We start from the raw sequence: 24,459 nt of genomic DNA on the forward strand, positions 1-24,459 counted from the left end.
ATATGAAGAATCTAAAAATAACCCCCCCCAGTTTGACTTTTCAGTCCTTTCAGACCCCTCTCCCCACAAAGCCCCACCCCCTTTCAAAGATGCATTCCTGGCAGGAGTCCCATTGTCTTTTCCAGGAACTTCAGTAACTGGACTCCAATCATTGGTCCGCCCCTATCTGGCAGGTGTACAATCATAACAGTGGCTTAATAAGCAGAGCCTTGAAGTCTGATGGGAAAATATCTAACAGACCGTTTCGTCAAAAGCATGATTTCTTCAGCTCAGCTCAATCTGATGTTATTCCTTACAGTCACTATTTCCTGCCGCGGCTTCTTGCTGTGTGGTTTGAATTATTTCATTCTCTCTGCAGCAGAGTTTCTTTCGCCCTGACAATTACAATAAAGGCATTCTTTTCATTCCGAGAACTGTGTAAAGCTCCGACGGGCTACTGGGTCTGATTCCTCACTGAGCCGCTGCCAGCAGAGGTTCAAGGGACGGTTCTGAGTTGCCGATCCAACCAAGCATGGATGCCTTCGGCAGATAGGGCACCCAGGAAAAACCTGTGCAAACCTGGTGAGGACATGCAAACTCCACGCAGAAAGATGCTGTTCCCTGAGTTGGAAATAAAGGACAAACCCTGTAGTTGTAAGACAACAGCTCTAATTATTATCCATCCAGGTCCTATCCTGGCAAGCAACAGGGACCAAGCAGGGTTCACCCTGGACAGGATGCCAGTCCATCACGGGCACAGACTGACATACACATTCACACCAGGGTCAGTTTTCTCAGAAGCTAATTAACCTACCAGTATCTATTTGGACTGTGGGATGACACCAGAGCACCAGGAGGAATGGAAGCATTATGCCACCGTTCTGACACATAGGACTTGCTGGTACAGTCCCCCAGTCCCCTAGAAATGGTGAGCTCTTCAACGTTTCTCTCCACAGGCTTGAGTCTTGAGGTAGGAGCTTGGACGCTGACATGTCTTTGGGGTTTTCAGATGGGGCATTTTCTATCATCAATGTTTTGTTGATGAACCCAGGACATTTACCCAGTAAAGTTTTACCACGGTCACTGTATTGACACTCTCTAATTATATCTTTCTAGAGTGCAAAGTGCCTTGTCTGCTGTCCTAAGGAAAAGCATCTTCATGACAGAGCTGAAGAAGAGTAGGAGGCCTGGAGATCGTGAGAATGCGAAGAGGAATGCCATAAAAGGACATTATTTATGAGCCGGACATCACACTGGCACAAGACAACTAAGAACAGTCGCATGGACAGTTTGACTTCAGGGTTTGTATTAACAACATGCAGCTGTCTGTCAGAGAGATAAACAATGGAAATTATAAAATAATTTTGTTGTAGGAATTAAACGGAGCTCAGATATCAACATGAATAAATATAAACAGTGAGGTACAGTTATGAATATGATGCTACATAGTCGAGTTTCTTGAAAGAATAACAGAAAACTCACGAAAGGTTGCACAGCTGGAATATTTTCCCTGGAATGTTTGACTACCAGATTTGGGCAATTGAATGTCACAGGGTCAGCTCTGTACTATCTAAAATACAGAATTGTATTTGTGCTTTGGAGGCATCTGGTACATGCTTTCAACTAAGTAACAAATATTCAGCAGACAATGGGATCTAGAGATCTGTGTAACGCTAAACCCCCCAGCATGCATCAGTTTTTTATGTTAGAACGTTAACACTAACACTAGCCCAGTAAGTACCTAAGCAGATACAATGAAGGACACTGAACACTGTAACTCAGCATCCTAGATTTGCCATTTTAAAGCATGCTTTATCACCCATCCCGTGATCTGGTGAAAGGAGAGAGGAAGTGAGGGAAATCTCTTATCAGCCAAGGCTCTGTCAGATCAGCTGTGCTGCAATCCAGCAGCTAGACAACATTGCAGCCAATGGGAGTTTTTCATTTCCCAGATGCCCGTGTTGTTAATGTGTCACGAGCTGAGCATCCACAGCGAACTTTGCTTCCCCATGATGCCCTTTGGCCACTGCGCGCGCGCGAGTCTGCAAGCCCAGGACAACCAGTGAGCAGAGAGAAAGGGACTCCCAGCAGGTAAGAAGCATCACTAACTTGCCGAGCGTCTTCACTCTTTCCAGGACAACCTGGCAGAAAGAGGTAGAATTTGTGTTGCACTCAGCAAGAATAGAACTGGTATCTGTGATGGATGCAAATGCTGTATGTTTGCAGACTGATAAGCCCTCTGGGATAGTGATGACATCCTTTGCATTCAATGCTTAGAAAATGCTTTCTCTACTCTGACTTCAGTGGCAAACATGTTAATTTGATTTGCTGGAAAACATGGAGAAAGACAATAAATCTGTCTGCGAGATTTTTACTAAACAGATTGATAATCAGACTATTGGGTGCCATGCATCCTTAAGCAAATTCCAAAAAGTGGGATATTCATTTGTTTTTTCAAAAAAATGGTGTGCATGCTAAGAATCTGTGAACAAACGTACAGCCACTGTGAAATAAAGCAATAATCTGCCTGGAAATAACAGTCATATCATTTTCCCATGTTTTGTGTAATATGAGCTGTGTGAACATCTGTAGCCTTTTCTACTTAGCTCAATGCAGTAAACTGTTAGTTTGAACTGCATAAACAATTCTCTAAGCTGTTGTTCCCCACTTCAAGCTGTGTATGATTCTTTGTTTAATACGTTTGCTACAATACTGGGGGAAGGTGAGAAAGCTCTTTCTCAGAATTCGACAGAGTTGCATGGCAGGCGGCGAGTTTTTGCTGGCAGTGCAAATTTATCAAGGCTCTGAAACCACTCCTTCTTCTCCTAGCTGCGCTATGCAGAAATGCCCTCTCAGCCCGTGAGAGGTTTCAATACAGCAATTTGCAATTGTTCTTCCATATCTTGCATGTCCCAGAGTCAGGGTAAATGCTGGTAAATGAGGCCTGTACCCGCCAAAGCTATCACATCCAAATCCCGCTCTTCATCTGTTATGCTTTGCCAAGGAAACAACTCTGAATCAGGACTGTCTCTTGGAAAAGCATAGGATTACTGTTAATTCTCCTTTCACCTCTTTTAAGCCAGACAAGTCACAGACCTGACCACCTTTTCACCCGACAGTGCACCTGTCTCTCAAGAGCTTACAGGAAGTCCATTCTGTCTGGTGTCTACAGGAGGGATGATGATGCCAAACTGACTGGATAATCCCCGGAGTCTCTGGACTTGGCCCTCCTCTTTAATCCTACACTGCCATGGCGACAGAACAAGAGCAGACCCCACCACTCAGTGCGCCGGTTCAGAACCACAACCCCATTAGGATTCGCCGGACCAGCAAAAAAGGTGAGACCTCATGAGGATCTGAACGAGAGCAGGTATTATTGACACCCTGTCTTCAGTGGCATGAACTGCAGCTTAAAGAGATACAGAACCCATTTAGTTTTGTTTCTTTGAAATGAAACTAATGACTCAACGCTTGTCAAAGATTAGAATGGTAATGCATTATAAAGGATGTGCCTGTTTGCTTGTACGTTCATATGTACTCAAGTACAGGTAAAGGAGTAAGAATCCCATTACCTAGCAGTTTTCTCCACTTCAGATTTTGCAAGATGCTCTTCCTCAAGTTCAGTTTAGATGCAGATGAACTGCATACATGCAATATATTAACTCCATGTGCGTGTCTGTGCCAAAATATTTAAAATAAGGTGACAGGAATTAAATGTCCTGAATATAGGTGAAGGTTAAAATAAAAACCAGCTGCTCAATAAACAAAAGATAAAGTTGCAGTCATGTTACCCGGTACCAAATATGTAGCCCACAGGTAAAAGATGAAAGGCTTTTATTACTCAGTCTACAGACAGATCTGCAGGCTACAGATATTGTATGTGTGTAGAGATCACTTATTCTTGCAGAAGGTTATCTCTACACTGTTCCTGTATCAACACCCTCTTTATGCTCATCAAGGTAAGTTGGTTGGTGGAAACTTCATATTAATACATATGCGCAGCATGTTGACTGCAGTGAAAGAATTGCATGTGGTGGTTTCACTGAAATCAGTTAGCTGGCTAAATTGTAGATCTATTTTCTCCTTTCTCCTGTCTCCTTGTGTCTCCTTTCTGTCCTCCTTTCACGTGCAATGACCCATAAAAGCCAGTCTTGAAATGACCTGCAATAAGATGTTATGAACCACTAAAAATATGCAATAAAATCGTCAACATTCCTAGTAAACATTTCTTCGGTTAACTTCAATTCACAATTGAAAGCACTCCACTCTCCAGGTATGCATGTAGTCTGACAAAAATACGTTTTTGGTCAAACAAACTGCTGTGAAAATCCCCCTGTTACAGCTCAGGAAAGAGCAGTAAAATCTAAACTTTCCTCTTATTTCTGCTGTCTTTTTTGGAATCCTGCAGTATCACTCTTCCAAGTTTAGGTCACAGTGCACATGAACCTTGTTTCTTAGCACTCAGAAGCAGAGGAGTCTGGTATGAAAAATGGGCTAAGCAGAGCTGAGATGCAGTATTTATACTTTCACATAGGTTTTTTTTATTTGCCGTTGAAGACACTGCCTGTAATCCTTACTAGTAGTAATACAACTGTCCGCTGTGACTGTACACCAGTGAAATGTCCATTAGATCTCAAAGTGGATGGAAGGTTCTGAACAGGTCACAGCTAGTTTCTCCTGCTGGCGTAGCGGATGGATGTGGCACTGTACCCTTGCTCCAGGTGTGATTGGGTAAACCTCAACCCCTTGATTCAGAAGTCTCAAAACATCTGACCTTTCTTCACATCCTTCCTTAGCTGTGATTTGAAGTTTTGAAAACCTGATCTCTAGACAAGCGATCTTTACTCTTGTTAAAGGGAGACACAGAATCTTTTGGCTTCTACCTGAATGGTTGATGGCCTAATTAAATTATTATCAATTAGTTATTGACTTTATTTAACTGTTTCAGAGTCCACAGATCTCCCACCCTGGTCCTGCAGAGCCCCAGTCCAGCAGGATTTGCAGTTCACCATTAAATCACCAATTTCTGAAGATATGAAACAATTCCATCGTAATCCATTAAATTAATTGATTGATAAATTAAGAAATTTAGTGCTCATTTAGGATGATCATTAAATCTTAATAGCCCTCGGCCATCAAAGACCAGAGTTTTCTCAATCAAACAGATTTATGCTCAATTCATCAATGGCTTACCTGATTTGCCAGGTTTGCGAATCTTTAAAAGCAAGTGTCCTACCTGACTAACAAGACTGGGGGTCCCCAGGAGGCCCCTGCTTTAGCCATCGAGGAGTTTGGGTTCCTTCTGAAATCCTGCGGGACTGGGGTTCTACAGAGCAGGGAGTGAGGGGGACTGGATTAGGAAACTCCTGTAAGTACCTGTTGACTGGATGGGGAGTTTTGTCTTCTGTCATCGTCTATTCTTTCTTTGTCACTTATCGTTTTCTTTATGTGTCCTCCGGTTTTATTTTCTTTGGGAAAAAAAAAAGAAAAACAAAGCAGAAGAATATTCATCCCTACCATTTTACCTCCCAGCCACCACTGATAAAACCACTCTAGGTTTCCAGCCAAAGTATCCCACAATATTTAAAGCTAATGAAAGTTTGCCATGGTGAATTTTGCATTTTAGTGTGAATGTCTATTCAATTTACTGATTTACCTTACTTTCAAAGTGCTGTCCAAGTGTTTTTCAATAATCTTGGTGTGCTTTACTACCCTAGGCTATGCTAATTGCAAGATTTATCACAATAAAAATGTAAAAGCTTATCTCCCAGATTGAATAGACTGTTTTAAAACTGAAGCAGTGAACTTTACATGGGAAAGAAGGAATGTGATATGTTATTGCAGTGTGCAACAGAGGAAATAGCAGGCAGATTCAGAGGAGGGTATTGCTTCATTTACTGTGCAGTACTTTGAGCCAGATCTTTCTGCTGAAGTGTGTAATGGTGATAGGACTTTCTGCCAAAGGGTTTCTCACCGTTGTCTGCCCTGAATGCCCTGGGTTTCAGATCAATTGCAAACAAAGCTTGTTCTGGCATCACACGGCAAGCTCTTGAGCTCCCTTTTCACCTCAAGATCAGCGTGACCCTGCAGAACTGTGAGAGGGCACTTCACAGAATAAAAATCCTCCAGCAAGGACATCAGGTTAAACATTAAGCTCCTAGAGCAGAGTTCTTTTTTTATTATAAGAACAACATACGTTAGCTCAGCATTTTTGTATTCTACAATTTAAATGTTGGGGGGGGTTCCGGCCTAATGGTTAAAGATATGAAGTAAGAAAACAGGATAAAGGAATTTCCTCTGCCTTGTTGAACCAATTCTATGATAGAATACCTATTTTCTTGTAGCCCGCTTGGTTAATGGACAGCCTAATGGTCACAGGATGAGGAGGCTCAAACCCCAGTCAGACCGAGTGACCCTAGGGGCAGTTGCTAGGAGGAGACGGGGTGGAGGAGGGATACTTGAAACCACTGGAAAGGGGAGTGTTTGTGTTCAAAATGTAGAGCTGATTTCCCTAAAAATGGCGGTTCCGTCGGGCTGTGTGTGGTTGACTTCTTATCCCCCCTGAACTTCAGTTAATGGTGTCTGTTTCATGCTATATGTGTCTCCGTGTTAAACACATCTATGCTAACACAAGAGGTTGTTTGAAGAGTTGCGGTGTGGAGTGGATTTTACACACTTCTTTACGAATGACACTGAAGTATGCTGGGACTTCTTACAAGTCTCCACTGTGGTGAAGTCAGCCTGCTGGGGCTTCTAGTGAGGTTGCAAGAACCGAACTGTATTTCATGACCATGCATTCATATCAATTGTTTGCATGTGTGTGGAGAGACTTTTGGTGGTTAGGTATGATGAATGCATCGGATTTCAGTCTTTATTTTATTCAGCTTCTGCTGCTTCTTTTCTGAAGACCAAACAGTTTTCAAATCTTATTCATTGTGTCCTGGAGTTTTGAGAGTTTGGTACGCAGAGGGATTCAGCTAACTAGGTTATAAAGAAAACACAGGCCTCTCTATGTTTACTGCTGAAACCACAAAATGTGGATGTGATTAACCCTCTGAACTGATTTCTTGTGATGTGAAACAACTAAAAAAAAACACAGTGCTTTGCTATAAAATCAATTAAACAATAAGCTGTAGGACTGCAGTTCTTGTAAGAGAATGCTGCTCTAGATTTGACCCTGTCTATTACTTTGGAGATCACAGATTTGAATGCAGGCTATGCTATTTGTGAGTTGTGGTCAGACATTCCCAGTGAACACAGAACGGTGCCAGGACTGGGCTATGCACTCTTCGCTAAGGGATCCCGAGTTCCCTGTGCTGCAGTCGGCTCTGCCCCCACCAAGGGACAAATACGCATCACGTGGTTTTGTGGATGTCCTCCAGCTGGCCTCAAGACCGCCATCGTTGCCTTCCAGAATTTGCAACGGCCGTTTACCCATTATTTTGTACAAACTGTTTTTTTTATGGTTCGCAACCGTGTAGAATAGGTAACACATGAGAGGCCATTTTATTGTTTCGCATTTATCTCATCATGGATTGTTTTCTGTTTCCCTGAAGAATTTTCCATGACAAATGTAAGGAAGGAAATATTTAGCAAGCTGTGGAAAGGATTTTATTGAAATAATCGACTGCTGTGGTGGGATGAGCAGCAACTCTTGAGGTGCGGAGTGAAGTGGCGGGTGTGAGGCAGCTGAGACAGGAAAACCTGCAGACAGGCAACTGCGCAGGCAGCACACACACACACAGGGAACTGCGCAGGCAGCAGGCACACACACAGGCAGGTAACTGCGCTGAGCATGCAGATGACCCCAGGTAAGGACAAAGGGAAGCAATCAGCTCACAGCCAAGGGAAACTACACAGTGTTGTCTGCACACAGAGGGGAAGTGTACAGGCCTCTGAGGCCAGAAGCGACATGGTGCTGTAGCAGGCAGAGATGGTTGTGAAGCAGACTTCAAAGCAGTTCCTTGGAAGTTGCTCAGTCCGTGGCTGAGCTATAGGGAGTCAAAGCTGATGAAAATGAAACTAAGCACAGTCTAAAGCACGAGAGTCAGATCCAGGAACGTGGTGAAGAGCAGATCAAAGCAAAGGGCAGATCCTGGATCTGTAGAAAAGGCAGCAAAGGGACCAACACCAGGGGGGACCTGAGAGATGCAAAAGCAAAGGTCAGGATAAGGAAACTAGAGAAAAACGGCAGCAAGACCTGAGGGGCTCAGAGGCAAAACTCTGTCAGACCCTCGAGCTCAATCAGATCCCAGCATTTATCTTCTGAACCACCTGGAATGGGCGTGGTCGTAAATCGTCCCCAGGTGATCCAAGTCTCCAGACAATTGGTATCCACGACAACCGGCGCTGGGAGATGGGTTGGATGGTGAAGTAACCAGCTGCTGCGTCAATGCTAGCTCACTCCGCTGCTCGTCAGCAGGGCTGGACGAACGTGCCCCCACCACCAAAAAAGGCCACTATAAACTTTTGTAATTCTTTTGTTCGTCATCCATTGTAATTAATCCCACCCTGTAGATTAAATAATTCCTTATCTGACAAGGGAGAGTTGAAATCTGGTGAGATACATGTAGCTTCTTGACCTTTGTGTATGATTGATGCTTCACACATGTCATTACATTTCAAGTAGCCTCCTGTGGGATATATCAGGTCACTCAGAGTGCATGCAAGCATTTTCCATAGAATAACAGCAGACATTACTCATATAGAGGGCAGTTGAATCTAATGCATCACCAGAGTGAGATATAAAATCAGCAACTGCTGAGGCCAAGTCACTTATAGTAGGGATTTACTTTAGCTGTCAACCGAAGGGCCAAAAGGAAGCTCGATCATGCACTGGATTTAAGGGCATAGCTGGAGTTTGAACCCACTAACTAAAAGATATTACTGGCCTGGTGTCCAGAGAGGAGCAGCCTGATACATCTCTGGGCTTGAAGGAATATCCTGTCTTGGTAGACTAAACTAACAGATTCTCTTGAGTCCTGAATGGAGAAAACCTGCAGGAGACTGGACCTGACACAGAGGCAGAGATAAAGACAACCTGGTGGACATCTTCAGAGCCTATAGTCCCAGATCAGAGGACACAAGAGTAAACTATGGAGAAAGTGCATTTAACATGGAAAACAGGAGACACTTCTTTACACAAATTGCAGTTGAAGCCTGAGACTTGTTACCCAGCATGCCATGTGGTCAGATCTGTTACCTCCACACAATTAGCAACTAGCGACCAAACAAGCTGGATAGGTTAGAATTGAGAGGAAGCCCCCCAGCCTTTCAGGTCCGTGTGCACTGAGCTGTGTTTTTCAAGCTAGAGATTTTGAACAGTGGCCTGGAATCTATGGAATATAAAGTTTAGATATGTCCAAACTTCTTTCTGTGCAAAAATGAGACAGTTATTTTTTTTATTCCGAAACCAGGAGTCTGATAAACAACAATCTACGTGCTTTTGCCAGTATTCCTTGTCTGGTTTTCTTGCTTTGGAGTTTCACAAAATGCTATGGCAGGATTCTAGCATTGCGGGCTGAAGTCTCTGTGCAAGGTTAACGGAATAGTGCTTGTTCCTCACCAACAGTGTGGCAGATTTTACTTGAAACGGGTGCAAATAGCAAAACTGCAGAGTGTTTTGCAGTGATGGAATAGTGCAAGATGCTGGGTACGTCTGAGTTTCTGCCACATGGTATTGAAATGCCCGTCATCCACGTTCTCTCTAACCCCAGCCCTTTCCTCCCCGCAGTCACAGACAAGACCCCAGCCTTCCTGATGGCCCGGTTCCAGGGCGATGGAGTCCGGTACAAGGCCAAGCTCATTGGGGTGGATGATGTCCCCGAGCCCCAGGGTGACAAAATGTGTTTGGACTCCATGATGAAGCTCAAGGTAAACTGGAAAACAACCAGCCCTGTTTCAGAACTGTGCCCGATCGCTGGTGCTTAAATTAAGTCTCTGTATGACCACGAACAAGTCAGAATATTGAATCAAGGGCAATTTTGTATTGTAAAGAATGCTTTTTGGGGGGAAATATTTTATCATCCTCTAGCAGCTGTGGTTAAAATTGAGTGACAATCAGAGACTGAGGGAATGCACCAAGTATATCAGCCTAAAACACAGTGAACACCATGAAAGTAAAGGGAAAAGCTCATTGGTAGGCTTTTGTAGTGCGGGCTGACAGCATTGTGGCCTCTTGCTCACCTCAGGGTCGGGAGGTGGCCGCGCGTCAGCAAGGTCAGCACAAGCAGAGGATCTGGCTGAAGGTGTCGACCGCGGGGGTGAAAATCATGGACGAGAAATCAGGGGTAGGTAGGACTCGGCCTGATGCATTGTGGGTCCCTGGGAACAATCCTTTCAAGGCGACATGAACTCTGCTTGACGGGGGCTTGGCATTGAGTTTGGGCACATGTGCAAGCAAATGTTTGTGTGGTTTCTCCAATACGATAAATAAAAATGGAAAATGTGATTGAGGACAGCTCAACTTGAAGTGATCAGGAATATACAACTGAAGGCCACAGCAACCAAAGCTCAGATGGGGATAAACGCATTAGAAAGCCTGGCTTTGTTGGGAAAGTTTCCGGACTTTGGCACTCTTTAGAGCGTAGGAAGATTGCAATCTTATCTGCAGGAATGAACACAGCAAGTCATATTTTAAATAACCAGTTTTAATTGCTGTTGCTGGAAACTCTTTTTGTAATCAAACCATTAATTCTTAATTTTACAGAGCACTTTTTAGAGGTGACTATGAAAGCACTTGGCAGTGACTCACCCCACTACAGAATAGAGTGCAGTAGAATTACAGTAGGAAAGCTGCACAGACAGGGACAGTCAAACTAACAAGTCATAAAGATTTGTTTCAAAGCATTTTAAGAATTTCCAGTAAGGTCAGTGCATTTACAGGACAGATCAAATGAAACAGGGTGCCTTACCACAGCATGTTAGATTAAATGACCAAGTAGATATCACACAATTCCACAACATTAACCAATTCTGGAATAGTGCAAGTAAAAAAATCACAATGCTGCAATCCTTTTCTCTATTTACGCATAACGGAGGCAGCAAACTGCACTCTTATTTTTATCAATATTCATTATTCTTGGAAGTTTTGGAATTAAAAAGATGCCAGTGTTTTACGTTTAGAAAATTCTATCAGAACAGACATGTGTCCAAACATTGAGATCTCATCAGTGCACTCGAAGTCAGGTATTGCAATTTAGAATAGTTTATTTATTTTAAGGATTCAGTAAAACACTTTGCGCTTGCTCTAAGAAAGTCATGGATCTAGCCAACTTGTCATGCTTTTTATAGTGCAATCCATTCCTCCATTTCTCTGAAACTATTTCAGCAAACACCCAATATTTAACTTTAGTGTCTGGCAGTCATTGAATAAATGTTTGATTTGATGGGATAAATGCTTTTAATATACTACATTACAGAGTGAATAGATTCAAGGTTTCAATGTAGTCACCTCTTTTGTATTTTCTGGGAAGTGACCATTGTTCACAAGATTATATTTGCAGAGAACTGTTACCAAATTCAAAATAAAGTGTGGGTGTCCTGGAATATTTAGGAGATGTCATAGGTCTGTCTCACAGAACTCCGAGTTCAGCGTGTTTTCTGAAATCCTTCACAGCTGGTCATGGCTAGCAGTCCAGCTTCATGAAGCTTTTGTGTTATTGTACTGTAATTAAAGATAATATTAGTAATGTTAGACAGGGAGAAATTCTGCCACTCAGATAATACAGTCTCTCTGGATAGTATCTTATTCAATTTTAGGAATAAAAACGTCGGCAGGTTTTTTAGCATTTAAAAGGACAAACCTGAACACAGAAAGGTTTACAAACAGGAGCCCATTCCTATTAACTTGTTCATTTGGTAGCTGTAGTAACTAATCAATACAGAATCTGGTCTAGCCAGCTCTCAGGGTGTAGGCATTGTCTATTAAGAGAGCAGTGGAATCCTTTTTGAATCGATGGACTTTTCACACTACAGAATAAGGGATTCTCAATTGCTCTCTTGAATGATTTATGCGACATGGTACAACTTCGTTTTTTACGGTTTTATTATTGAAGGAAACAATAACATGGGTTCAGAATGGCCTTAAACGTTTCATGACTGCTTCTTCTTGACTGTCTCTCCTACACAATGACTGGCTCTAGGAACTGAACCTTTTTAGTCTTCAACAGAGACGACTATAGGGGGGCTTGATGCAAGTTTCCAAAATCCTCAAAGACACTGACAGTCTTCCCAGCATGTATTTTCAGAAAGAGCAGTGAAAGACGAACCAGAGGGCACAAGTGGAAACTGCATTGAAGTGCATTTAAATCTGAGAACTGGGGTCACTTCTTTACCCTAAGGGTTGTGGGAGTCTGGAACAAGCTACCCAGCCCTCTTATTGAAGCCGATACTCTGGTTTCTTTCGAGAAACAGATGAATGAGATCCTGGGATTAGTTAGGTCACCACACCACCCAGGCTGTACAGGCCCAAATAACTTCTCGTTTGTAACCTGTAGTCTAATGTCTCACGTTCTTGTGTTCTGTGCAGCAAGTGGAGCTGGAGCACCCAATGGAGCAGATCAGCTTAGTGAAGAAGGATGAGTTTGATCCCCGAGCCTTTGCGTACATCTTCGGACACAAGGGCATCTACAAACTCTTCTTCATCAAGATGGCCAATGCAGTAAGGGCACACTGTGGCAGTAGCATGGCGAGACGACAGGAGCAGGCACACCCTTACTCTAGGGTGACACACTATTCCTGGAGGGCTTAATGCCTTCTGGTTTTTGAACCAGAGCAGTCAATTAAACAATTAACCTAATTGTTTTCTTGACTAGAGATATAAAGGATTTTTCTTAAGATCCTTTACAGATGATTACTGAAATAATGCATTTTGGTAGAATTACACTGACCTAAAACTTTCAAGCCTGGTTAAAGTATTTACAATTATGCTGTTAACTAAAAAAATAGACCAGCTGTTCAACTCTGTGTTTGGGAGATATAAAGATCAGAAGACAGTAGGACTTCCAGGAACTGAGTTTGACTCCCATGACTTGAAATGCTCACTTAACGGTTGCTACATCCTAAATTTGCTCTAATCGTCCTCTGGATCAGAGTGCCAGCAAGCCATTATGAATTCTGAGGCTTTCTGGTGAGAACAGGATAGCCTGATTCTTGTGAAATGTTATAGCACAGAAAGGCAATCCAGAACAGGATTTCCTTAATTGATCACAGACCCGCCTCTTAATGATCCCATAAAGAACTAAGGATAAGGAGCAACCGAGTCTCTTAATGGAGGAGTCAAGGCTGCCCATTCCTGATCACTTCAAGTTGTATAAGACCGATGTGTCGAACAGCTAAGCAGTAGGGTCAGACCGTCCATCAATTTGTTTTATTTGCAAACCTCTTGGGCCTTGACTAGGTCTGTTCTGGAGGAGAGAAATGATGAACTGCAGGATTGCTCAACATGTTCCCTGGGATTCACTCCAGTCCTGTTACAGAATTCTGTGCTGGACAAACAAGAGAAGACATAAGCAGATAATCACTAACCCACCTGATCCCATTTCTTTTTTTTTATTATTTATGTTAAAACCAGCCACGTGAAACCAGTTCTTAATTCCACGAATCCAATTATGACTCATGGCCTCCTAAGTCACCTCCCAGCATAGGCTTTTATGCTCTATTACACAATCCTGATGCCTGAGAGCATTATAGTTATTGATCAAAGAAATGATCTTAATGATAACCTGAGATGATCTTGACGCAGGCTGTGGAGAGAAATGCATTCAGACGGTTTTAGAATCATTTTCATTTTTATGGCTAAAATAATTTTGTATTTCATTTCACAACTTTTCTCTAGGGGAGAACACTAGTCTGATCTCACTTGCAGAATCTGGGTCTAATAAGGAATAATTAGGTGTTGTGGGGGATAATACATATTTTGTCTTGTCAATTATGGAGTTTTACCTTCTTTGAATTATGTATTTGAAACTCCTTTAATGTTTTTGCATTTTGTTCATTTGTCAGTGACTTCACAATGGAATAATGAATTAAATTATCAGCGCCTAAATTGACATTATCTGTCACTAGCATGAACTTGTGGTTGTTCCTCAACATTTAAATGTTTTTGTCCCCACAGGCTGATCCTGTAATTGAGGACTTCAAAGACGTACGTCAGATTGTGCCTCTCACCATGTTGAATAGGGTGAGAGACAGAAGGCTGTCTTAGTATTTTTTATCTCAACCTTGCATAAATACAAGGTCTCTTGCATTTGCATTTTGGCCCAGCTGGCATTTCTAAACTGGAGATTTTGGATCAATAATGAAAATCACTTTCAATGCAGGTCAAAATAGCATTTGTATGGTTAAATGGTACAGACCAACTATACAATGACATTATGGCCATTTTCCAGAATGGTGAAGTTATTAGTAGTTTTGAACCTCTGTGCGAAAAAGCTAAAAAAACAAAGTAAAAATGCAGAACACTCTAGTATTCATAAAGAACTTCTCAGATGCAAAATATTTGTGCCTTAGGCAAGCAAAGTGATCTTTTAAAATGTCATCTAAAAAAGGAAAGTGGTCAGGCTGCCCAAAATTAAAAATTGTATTGTATTCAATGGGATGAATCTGGTTTGTGAATTTCATCGTTTCAAAAAGCACAGGAATCTCATGAGCATTTATGCTTTAAATGTGAAAGATGAGGATTCAAATCTCTTAAATAACAATACTTCCAGTACACGAGCCCTCTAAAATCAAGTGAGTAAAAGGTCTCCACACTATCTTTGCTACTAGTTCCCCCAGTGAGATCACGCAGCTCCAGTGTCTGTGTGAATCTCCAGGGGAACATGACAGACACGGAACTGAATTCCTTTGTGCTTCCACAGGTAAATGGCGAGACCACGCCAATGCAGGTGAGAACCGAAAATATACGAGTACTCCTTCTTTCTTCTGCTGGATTTGTAAACCTAGACTGCCTCCTGCCAATGTTCCCTCTAAGCTGTGTGCGTGTGCGGGTGCACATGGGTTATGAAATCAGCGCACATAGGAAATTGAACTGCGCACAACAAAATTAAATTCCCCAAAAATACGATGATAATAAAACAAACACAGTCATCAATTGACTGGCTGCGAGAGGCCCAGCTTGGCTGTGTGCATTATTATCCCTACTCGATCATCGATGTGTACGCTCTCGTAGTCTCGAACCTCCCTGCTCCTGCTCGCTCCACACTCAGTCTCTATGACTGGGCTCGTTGAGTCACTGTCCCGGTCTTTTGGATCTCTATGCTTCTATGAGCATGACCATATTACCAAAAAATACCTTCAGGGTTCACAATTTTACATACACTCAATTTAGTGTTCACAGGTTTTTGTCACTGGGGACAAACAATTGTACAATTTGAAATGTTTACACTCATAGGCCGTTAAAAATTAGAGGGAACATTGCCTCCTGCCCATAGCTACTATGTAAATTTCAATCAGATTCTTGTGTCAGAAGATGAGAAGCTCCAGAGCCCATGATAAACCAAATGTTTCTGGTGCACTGGCTTGTCTTTTGCAGAACAGCAGTCTTCTGCTACCGGATGAAGTGGCTAAGGCTCCGAAGGTGAGTGAATAAATTCTGTGGGATCTGTGGACAGTCACTCTTGCCAGGAATGTGCTTTAGGCTTCAGTGCTGCCAATCCAAACCATTGTCTCCGTCTTGGTCATTCACTTGCTTATGGGATTTCGTTCTATAATGTGTTACTTTTTGGTGAGGAAGAAGAAAAAGAACAAAATATGAAAAGAGAAGGAAAGCTCAGCTCAGATGCCTTAGATGTTAAATTAACCCTTTATTGGAAAGCTGAGAAATGTGCTTCGCGGGCAACTTCTGGGCTTGCTGTTGAATACAATTACAGGAAAGAACTCCAAACCTCATTTCTTAGAAATAAGATTATTCTGCAGTTCCTGGAGGTTCACGGTGAATATACAGTACTAGAAGGTATCACAAGGCAATATACCAGAAAAATATAAGGGGCCTTTTCAAGAACAGTTAGATCCCTCACTTGTAACTATTAGGACTTACTACTAAAACTCTAGGGTCTTGCCTTTGTGTTCTCTCGAAATTGTTAGACATTTAGACTGTGTGTGGGGGGGCATACAAGGAGTACTGACAGTGGATCTCGTCACAGAACATGCGTTTGTAGTACAAAATCAGTGATTTTTAAAAGGACTTTGTGACAGAAATTGAACTATTCTTCCGTTCTCTTTTGTTAGGGGCTGGAGGAGCTAGATCTTTTCGGTCTCACACCCAGCTCCCCCCCACAGCACCACGAGGAGAAGACGGTATGCAAACGGTGATCTGACGCACAAAATCTGACAAGATTTGTGGAGGGGACCGATTTAGGGAACTGATGCAAATACCCATGCTCTTATTCACACAGCCTGATTCTCGGAAATTCAAATGAAATACCTGTCAGCAAAGCACAAAAGGGGAATGTTGTCTTTTTCAATGTTGATTAGTTTTTTTCTGCCGTCTTGAAATTTGCCCATTTGTTATTCCAGCACTGCCTTATCCCCATGTCAGCACTACAGGGAGGAAGTACATTGAGAAATTTTCTTTCCACTCTGTGGCAAACCCTGGGTCAGCTTGTCTCAGCTGCTGGAGGCAATAAATTACAGTAGATAGCAATCAGAATTGATGGTGGAGCTACTAAATTTACGGGTCATCCACTGTGTGCACCGAATGACTGAATCCAATTTACCGAGGCTCTTGTGTAACATATTACCCTCTTGAACAATTAACTAAAAATGATAAGCACTCCTGTTATCAATTTCTGTAGGAACTCTCTATCTGCTTAATAGGTAATCAGGCATTGTAATGTCTTTTTTAATCTGCCTTGTAGAGTAAAATTGATTGCTTCCGAAAGCCATAGCAGAACTTATCGACCTGCAATAGAATCTAGGTCGTATTGCACGTTAAGGCTGAGCTATTGCATGTCGGTCGGCTGGAGGGAACTGAATGAACTGATGTAGTTTTAGAAAGCCATAAATCACATCGGACACCCTGACCATTGCTTTGTGTTGTCTGAGCTCTCCCGGTTCTCTGCCCGCCGCCTAGAGCTCGTCCACAGACGAATTGTTGGCTGTGTTTCCCGTGAGCCCCACAGCGCAGAGCCCGGACAGCCCCCCGAATCCCTGCAGCTCAGGTGGGTGTCAGGAGACCGAGCCCTGCCTGTCACCCCGGGGCGCCCCGGGACGCCGGTAGGAAGCGTGGTGGCGTGACGTTTTATTTTAAAAAACAGCATCAATTGGACGCATGCTATGTACTCCAGAGTATCTGATTTAAAAAGCGGCCGATGCTTTTGTATAAAGCCCCCTTCGTGACAAACACGCCTGGTTCACCACAAACCCACTTTATATCGAAATCCCCCCCGCTCCAAACAACTGGAGTATCTCCCCTCTGTTGGGGAACACGTTTTGATTGGATGAACAGTAAAAGAATAAAATTATCCATCTGGTTACATTTCTGCATTACACTTACGATTCGCCAAAATATATAGAAAAAATAACACAAATGGCGTGTTCATTTAAAAATTGATTACATATAACATTTCAATTACTGTCCTATTCATCCGTTTCCAATTTATGCTCAAGGTTTATAACCTCAATGAGCACCCATTACAGATAATAAGCTGACACGCACTAAGCTCGTTATCTTCCACATTGACAGAATGATTTAAACTTCCTTGACGAGTGTTGATGTCATTATTCGGGAAGGAAGGGGGCGGTTTCTGTTTTGCACTCGCGCGCTTAACGGGGAGCCCTTCCTGTAAATGTCCAAAGCTGGGAATCAATTCTTCATTTTGGATTTTGCAACTTTGTGTGAAGGAAAATAGAGAAGGGGCGAATTGAGCATTTTATATCTTTCAATGTAGGGAAAAAAAGACCCTTTTCTGATTTTTGTTTTGTTTTGTTTCAATGACAGTTGCAGGGACTCTGCAGCAAAATCTCTGGTCTACACCGCCGGCCGGAGCAAACCCCTTCACCCAACTGCCTGCGACCACCTGGGCCAGCCCTGCACCACCTGCAGGAGCAAACCCCTTCACCCAACAGCCTGCGACCACCTGGGCCAGCCCTGCACCACCTGCAGGAGCAAACCCCTTCACCCAACCGCCTGCAACCACCTGGGCCAGCCCTGCACCACCTGCAGGAGCAAACCCCTTCACCCAACCGCCTGCGACCACCTGGGCCGGCCAAAGGCCTTACGGTGCCCAGCCTCCATCTCCACCGGGCCTCTGGGACAGCTCGGGGACCTGGGGTCCTCAGCAGCCCGTGGCAGCGTGGGGCCAGGCCGGAACCAGCCCTCAGGGAGCCCCGTGGCCCCAGCCGCTGGGCGTCCTCACACATCCCACGGCAGGATGGGGGCATGGGGCCCCTCTCTCACATCCCGCTAGCACCTTGCCGACACCGGGGGAAGGGCTCCCCCTCCTCAGACCGCCAGTGGAATCTTCCAAACCGTTACCCCGGCAACCGGGACCGGCCAATGTAAGTGTCCGGTTTTGCATATTCCCCGCGAGAACGTCACTCAAGCCACGCCCCCAGCGCAGTGCCATAAATAGCGTAGCACCATCAACAGATTATCTTTATAATACCTGTATTATTTTGGTTCAGTTCTATAGGTAAAGTAAGGTTATTCATATTGCTTCCTAATGCACAGTGTGTACTGTTTGCCAGATTTTCCAATGTCTTCTTCACACCACCGAGTTTCTGTAATGTGTACATAATTGACACCTACACACTGGCCTGTGCTTTGAAAGCTGTAACTATCCTTAGGCATCAATTCCATCCGTAATCTCACACATACGCCCTGCACCGATTTATAAATTGTTGTCCCGTCTGATTTTTAACACAAGACGTTCCAAGCAAGATCAACATTTTATCATTTTTACAAGCTATCGCCTGTGCTACCAATGAAGCTTGCCAGTCTGTTGTACGGAAAGGCTTTACATCCATTAACCTTCAGGCTTTTTAACGAATGTCACGTGTTACGCTAAACTAGCAGCGAGCCCAAGAAAAGCCATGCAGTGTTCTTTCTGGGTGCAGAGGAAGAAAGGAAACGCTAGGGGGCAGACTATGCAGCTTCTTCAGGCACGGCTCTGCAGGCGTCAAGCGGCTGTGGGCGGACTGAGGAAACTTACTCAAAGAGCAGAACCGGGCCGCAAACCTTCTAGGTTGTTTGCGCAAAAAATGAAAAATATTACAAGCAGCTTATGAGCAAGTTAATGATGAAAGTGAAAATTGGGCGACCGTAAACGTTGCTTCTTTATCTCGGGATTATACATTCCGAAAAATCTAATATGCAGAGTGTTGCAATCTGCAGACCATTCACATCCCCAAGAAGTGTTGAAATTCAGCTTTCTTTAAATTTCTAACCACAGCCTTCCATAAAGAAATTCAAGACCTGGGTAAGAGGACATACCAAAATACATTTTTGATTGAGCATAAGTATTATTAAATTTGTCATGTTTTGTGTCATACAGCAGACTGATAAGGAGTCCTCAACGACACTATTTACAGGGCTGTCAGTCCCTGGAGATCCGGTCTGCTGTTCCTTTTTCCCAGCCTGAGTTGTCAATTAGATAATCTTAGTTTTTAGATGTAAACAACATTATTTAAGGTCTTTTACCGTTACTTATAACCCCCCCAGTCACACATATCGCTCACACTTACATACAGCTCATGCTGGAGTTTAAACCAGAGGACACTGGGCCCTGCAGGAACAGTCTGAGATAGAGCCACTTCCATGAAGAGATATGGGAGTAGCAACTATCGCATCTGCACATGTTTGCTGTTTTTAGGTTGAAAGTTGCCATAATCGAGTATGTTTTGAGCACTCCTCTAACCTCCTTGGTAGTGGCCCTTGAAGGATGGAGATGGACTCCCCTGCTTTGATGAACATTAATTGAACACTATTTACTGTCCTATCTGCAGACACAATCTTTTATTATTCTAGTAGACACACAGTGCAGTAATCCTCTGTTTTCCCACATTAATTCCTGAATGACTGAAGTCATAGATGAGCCCCCTGTCAACTTTAGAAGACTGGGAGTCTCGGCCCCCTTTAAACTCATCATAGGACAGCTCTTCTGTCAAAAGCAGCGATCAGCTCTTTCAGTCTGCACTTCACAAAGTGGTATTATTTGTTCTGCTTGGTTAGTCTTTCAAGTGCTAGTGCTGTTTTTCACACCTGAAAGACCCTGTCTTGTCACACATGGGGTCTTAAAGTACTTCTTTGTACTATAGGTGTCCTGCCCTTTTGAAACGGACCCATATGCAGCCCTGCGCTCATTGGGAACAGGGAGTAGCACAGACACCTGGCAAGTATCTGTTTATTCATTAATTCAGAATGATTAATCCTATGCACATTTCTGACACCGCAGTCACACCTCAGTAGACCGTGTCCTTGGCCTGTGTCAAGCTTAGGATTTAAAAAATGGCTTCTCTAGGTAACATTGTATTTTTGTCATGCAACACTGCATTGTTATTTGTTAAGGATAGTGGGGGGTGGACACAGAGGTACTTGAGGGGTAGCCAGTCTTATCCAGCCTGAATGGACAATGTATTCCCACACTAAGCTCCAGGATCAGGACACACATACCCATGGGGAATGTTGCTTTTGTTGACACAGCAGAACTGGACCAGGAGTTACAGCCTGTGTGGTGCTGCCCCTGTCCAGCCACACGGGGGAGCTGTTGCAATGATACTAGAGACTCCCCTGCCGGTTTTTTGAAATGCAACAATTTTGAGAAGTCACAGAAGGCTCCCAGTCCCAGATTCTGAGGAGAGAACCTAGACAAGTGAATGACACTCAAAATATGGTTTTATTATAATGCAGACGCCTTTTGAATGCAAGAAGATTGATTTAAAGCTCGAATTACAAACGTCTTAGGCCAGTTTTGCATTTTTAAATACAAACTGCTGTCAAAACATCCCAGGCTATGCAGTTTTCTTGGCCAAAATCTATACAGGTATAGGGGGATTGTGTTATAAAGCTAATGATTCTTTTATTATTCTGTTGAAGAAACAGCTCAAGCTCATTTGTTCCTTGGAATTTATAACACTGAACAGATGGGGTCATGCAGTTATTAACTTCTGGATTCTGTGCATAGTCTTTGACACACGAGGTTCCGTTTTGGCAACCCATATGGAAACCTAAATGCTTTGTAATGTTTGTTTACTGTAATTTAGTCTGAAATTGATTTTTTTAGTTTTAATTTTGCAGTTAAAAAGTAAGCAAGATTTAACTAAAGAACCATTAACCTTCAAAAAAAGCAGACCACTTTCTTGAACGCATTTTGTTTCTTACAGTACTCTGTCACATAACAAGATAAAACCAGTGTTAAAATAGTTACAGGTCTTTGTTTTGATAAGATTGAATAAGCATGGGAATGGAAATTGGATCTGGAAGTTCAGTAAATGTCTCCTCATGAGCTCCGATGAACACTTTGCATTTCTTTGAGCACAAAATGCAGAAATAGCCATACTTACACGGTGTATTTGCGAAACAGAAAGCTTTATATAAAGCCAATGGAGGTCTTGATAAAATCAAAACTTTGAGCCCGTGTTTACAACTCCTTAGATTTAAAAGCTCTAAGAATTTCTCTTCTTTCATGCAAAAATAGTAAATAAACAGAACATAATAATCCCCATCCATGAACTGCCTTCATCACTCTGCTCTCCTCTCCACAGAGCTGGTGTGGGCTGAGTGTACTGGTGCACTCTGGCTGCTGTCAGATCATCCAGGTCCGGCTGCACATGGGTGGTGGTGGTGGAGGGCAGTCCCCATTACTGTGAATCAATTTCAGTGGAGAGTCCAGAAAAGGACTACAGAAGTGTAAAGATTTTTTAGGATTATTTACTTGATCTAGCAACCAAGGGAGAAACTTCTGTGAAATGATTAAGGCCTTGTTCTGTCAAGGCTCCATCATAATGGTTGTGCCATCGGGGACTGGTTTTGTAATCTGCGAATGGCCAGTGAACTGAATCAAGTCCCGGCCTGAATCGCATGTTGATTTTTATTTTGATCTTTTACAGATGGCGTTCTCCGCCCTCATTGACAGCCACCCAACCTGACCTTGTTTGCCGTGCAGCCAGAGGAATAAACACCCTTTTAAAGATGCCGTCTCTCTCTTTCCGTGCCCCTTTTCACTGTTTTTTCGAACCTGTGCTTCCGTTTGCCCGTGCCCTCCAGCAGAGGCAGACCGACAGCACCTCTGAAATCCAATGCTTTTGAAAGAAAGACGGGACCAGAGCGGGTAGCTCTTTCATTTCCAGATCATGCTTTAAACATGGGATTAGCGATCGGGTTTCCATAAAAAGTAAGAAAACTAAGAAGCTTGGGATGTCACATTTTAACTCACAGACCTCAAGAAAAATCCCTCCCCAAGACATTTCCCAGAACAATCACTCACGCTCCATTTCTTCTAATAGCACTAACGACAATTTCTCTGTTACTAGGCTTTCTTTGATATGAAAAGCTGTGTAGGAGTCTTTCAAGCAGCCTTTGAAGGAATGTGGTGTTTTTTTTAGCTGAAGAAAATGAAAACGTGCGGTTTTGCGCTTCGGGATTTTTCTACAGCTCTTTGCAGAGGTGCATGCAGAGCCGGTTCAGTCTGCAGAAGACCGTGTCGATGTGAGTGGTTATCCACGAACATCAAGCTCCATCAACCTTTGCTTTTAGAAACAGCTTTGTGCCTTAGCCCATTGTTTTGTTAAATATAGGAAACCGCTTACTAGTACGATGACAGATATGACTTATTGACATGCGATTTTTCAAGAAACAACAATGTCAAAAAATGCCTATAAACAGAATAAAAATCCAGTGTGATGCGTTTTTCTCCCTTTGTAGAAAAAGGTATCGATACAGTATATGCATTTACCCTGTTCCATGTGTAATTGTTCAGTATTAACACGTGCTGTAATCAGTGGTTTCAGTTTTAAAGCTGTATACAGTATGTCGGTTCATCTTTTTCTCTGGTAAATCTTAAAGATTTTGTGTGAGCATTGCTAGGGTGCAGGTGTGGTGAACAGTATTCAGGCTGAAATAAAAGGGAACAATGCAAACTAATATATCTGTTCATTTGTTATAGCTAGAATTCTATCAAAAGAGAATATGCTGTTGAGTTGGATTAAGGGCCTGTGAGGCAGTAAAACGTAGCTTTACAGAAAAAAAAAACATTAGGGAGAAACGCCACAGTAAAAACAAGACAAGCCTGGTCTTAATTAGTTAATTGGCATTCAATGGGAATGAGATTCCACATGAAGAAAGGAGCACACTGATAGGCTCTGAATGGAACTGGCCACTCCCCTACACCAATTAACCAATTAGAACAGGTGTGTCTTTTGTACTGTCACTTTTCTCCTTAATATGGGTCTTTACTGTAAAGCTTCCTTATAGTGCCATATTTCTAAAGGTTTTTAAAAAGATAATGAAAGCAGATAGCATACTTGTATATAATTCAGGACTAAATGTAAATCTTTAATTTAAAAGGTTGTTTTTTTAAACAAGGTGTGATGAAGTTAAAGTTTCATGAATGTGGCACGAGATGTTAAATGTGCTTTAAGATGTTACAAAACAAAGCACAAAACTAAGATTTTTTTTTATAGCCCAGGTGGTGTGGTCAGAGAATTATGCTTTCTGTTCTAAAAGCAGGACCGAAACCTGAGATAAAATGTATATCAGTGTTTGCACATAAGGCAAACCTGGGTTAACAGAATGACCACAAGTGCAACTCGTACTTTTACTCACAAGACTTCCACACTTACCTACGTGCCGAGTGACCTGCTCGATCTGCAAGTGCACCAGCCTTTCCACTGCTAATGACTTTCACATCATGCATTTTCCACCAAGCGTAAAAAGTTTAACCTTATGTTCCATGTCCATTTTTATATACAGTCTGCGATGCAATGAATCAAAGAAAGTGCTTCACCACTTTTGCCATTTCAGTAGTTTGCTCGTCCCTTGATTGAGACATCCACCCATTTACAGACCATTTATTCCAACTCAGTGTTGCAGAGCCCATCTCAGTAGGCAACAGACACAAACCAAGGTACACCCTGGATGGGACACCATTCCATAGTAGGACACACAGCATGTGCACACTCATGTCAGAGCCAGTTTTCTCAAAAGTCAGTTAACCTAACGGTATGTCTTCGGACTGTGGAAGGAACCCACCTGAACACAGGGAGAATATGCAAACTCCACGATTAAGACAAGAGAGATGTTATTTAAAAAGAGGTTGATTTATAGGCAATGCTCACCTGGATGAACAAAAGATAATCCGACTGTTCGGATGAGGCTGCTGGAACTCCCCCACCCCAGGAAGCTGCAGCGAAGGCGGGGTGCAGGGAAGGGTGTGAGATAACGTGCAAGTAGGCGAACTGGATCACAGGTAGAGGGAGGTGGGTGAGGTTAGGCTTTGACCTACTCCTGAACTTTCAAGGCTAAGGCAGTTCAAGAGGAGG

The 24,459-nt window shown here is 42.9% G+C and overlaps 1 protein-coding gene across 2 annotated transcripts; it reads left to right on the forward strand.

Annotated features, from left to right (window-relative positions):
* Positions 1–349: 349 nt before the first annotated feature.
* Positions 350–23,062, forward strand: LOC107079662 (disabled homolog 2-like). 2 transcript variants are annotated; one of them, XM_069186107.1, is made up of 16 exons: positions 350–561; positions 1,096–1,280; positions 1,932–2,070; positions 3,099–3,317; positions 9,713–9,852; positions 10,170–10,268; positions 12,509–12,640; positions 14,096–14,161; positions 14,841–14,867; positions 15,515–15,559; positions 16,210–16,278; positions 17,054–17,141; positions 17,921–18,320; positions 18,462–18,480; positions 20,239–20,312; positions 22,030–23,062. In XM_069186107.1, coding segments are annotated over exons 4-16 (1,248 nt in total). In that variant the 5' UTR covers positions 350–561; positions 1,096–1,280; positions 1,932–2,070; positions 3,099–3,229; the 3' UTR covers positions 22,031–23,062. The 2 variants fall into 2 exon arrangements, with proteins under 2 accessions (XP_069042208.1, XP_069042207.1); XM_069186106.1 differs by having other exon boundaries at positions 354–561; positions 3,152–3,317; positions 17,921–18,480.
* Positions 23,063–24,459: the final 1,397 nt, after the last annotated feature.

Source organism: Lepisosteus oculatus, chromosome 29, assembly GCF_040954835.1.
Source record: "Lepisosteus oculatus isolate fLepOcu1 chromosome 29, fLepOcu1.hap2, whole genome shotgun sequence".
NCBI lineage: Eukaryota > Metazoa > Chordata > Actinopteri > Semionotiformes > Lepisosteidae > Lepisosteus > Lepisosteus oculatus.

Coding starts and splice junctions, on each gene's coding strand:
- LOC107079662 (XM_069186106.1), top strand. CDS start 3,230: ATGGCGACAGAACAAGAGCAGACCCCACCACTCAGTGCGCCGGTTCAG. Junction 3,318..9,712: donor TCGCCGGACCAGCAAAAAAG/GTGAGACCTCAT, acceptor TCCTCCCCGCAG/TCACAGACAAGACCCCAGCC. Junction 10,269..12,508: donor TCATGGACGAGAAATCAGGG/GTAGGTAGGACT, acceptor TGTTCTGTGCAG/CAAGTGGAGCTGGAGCACCC.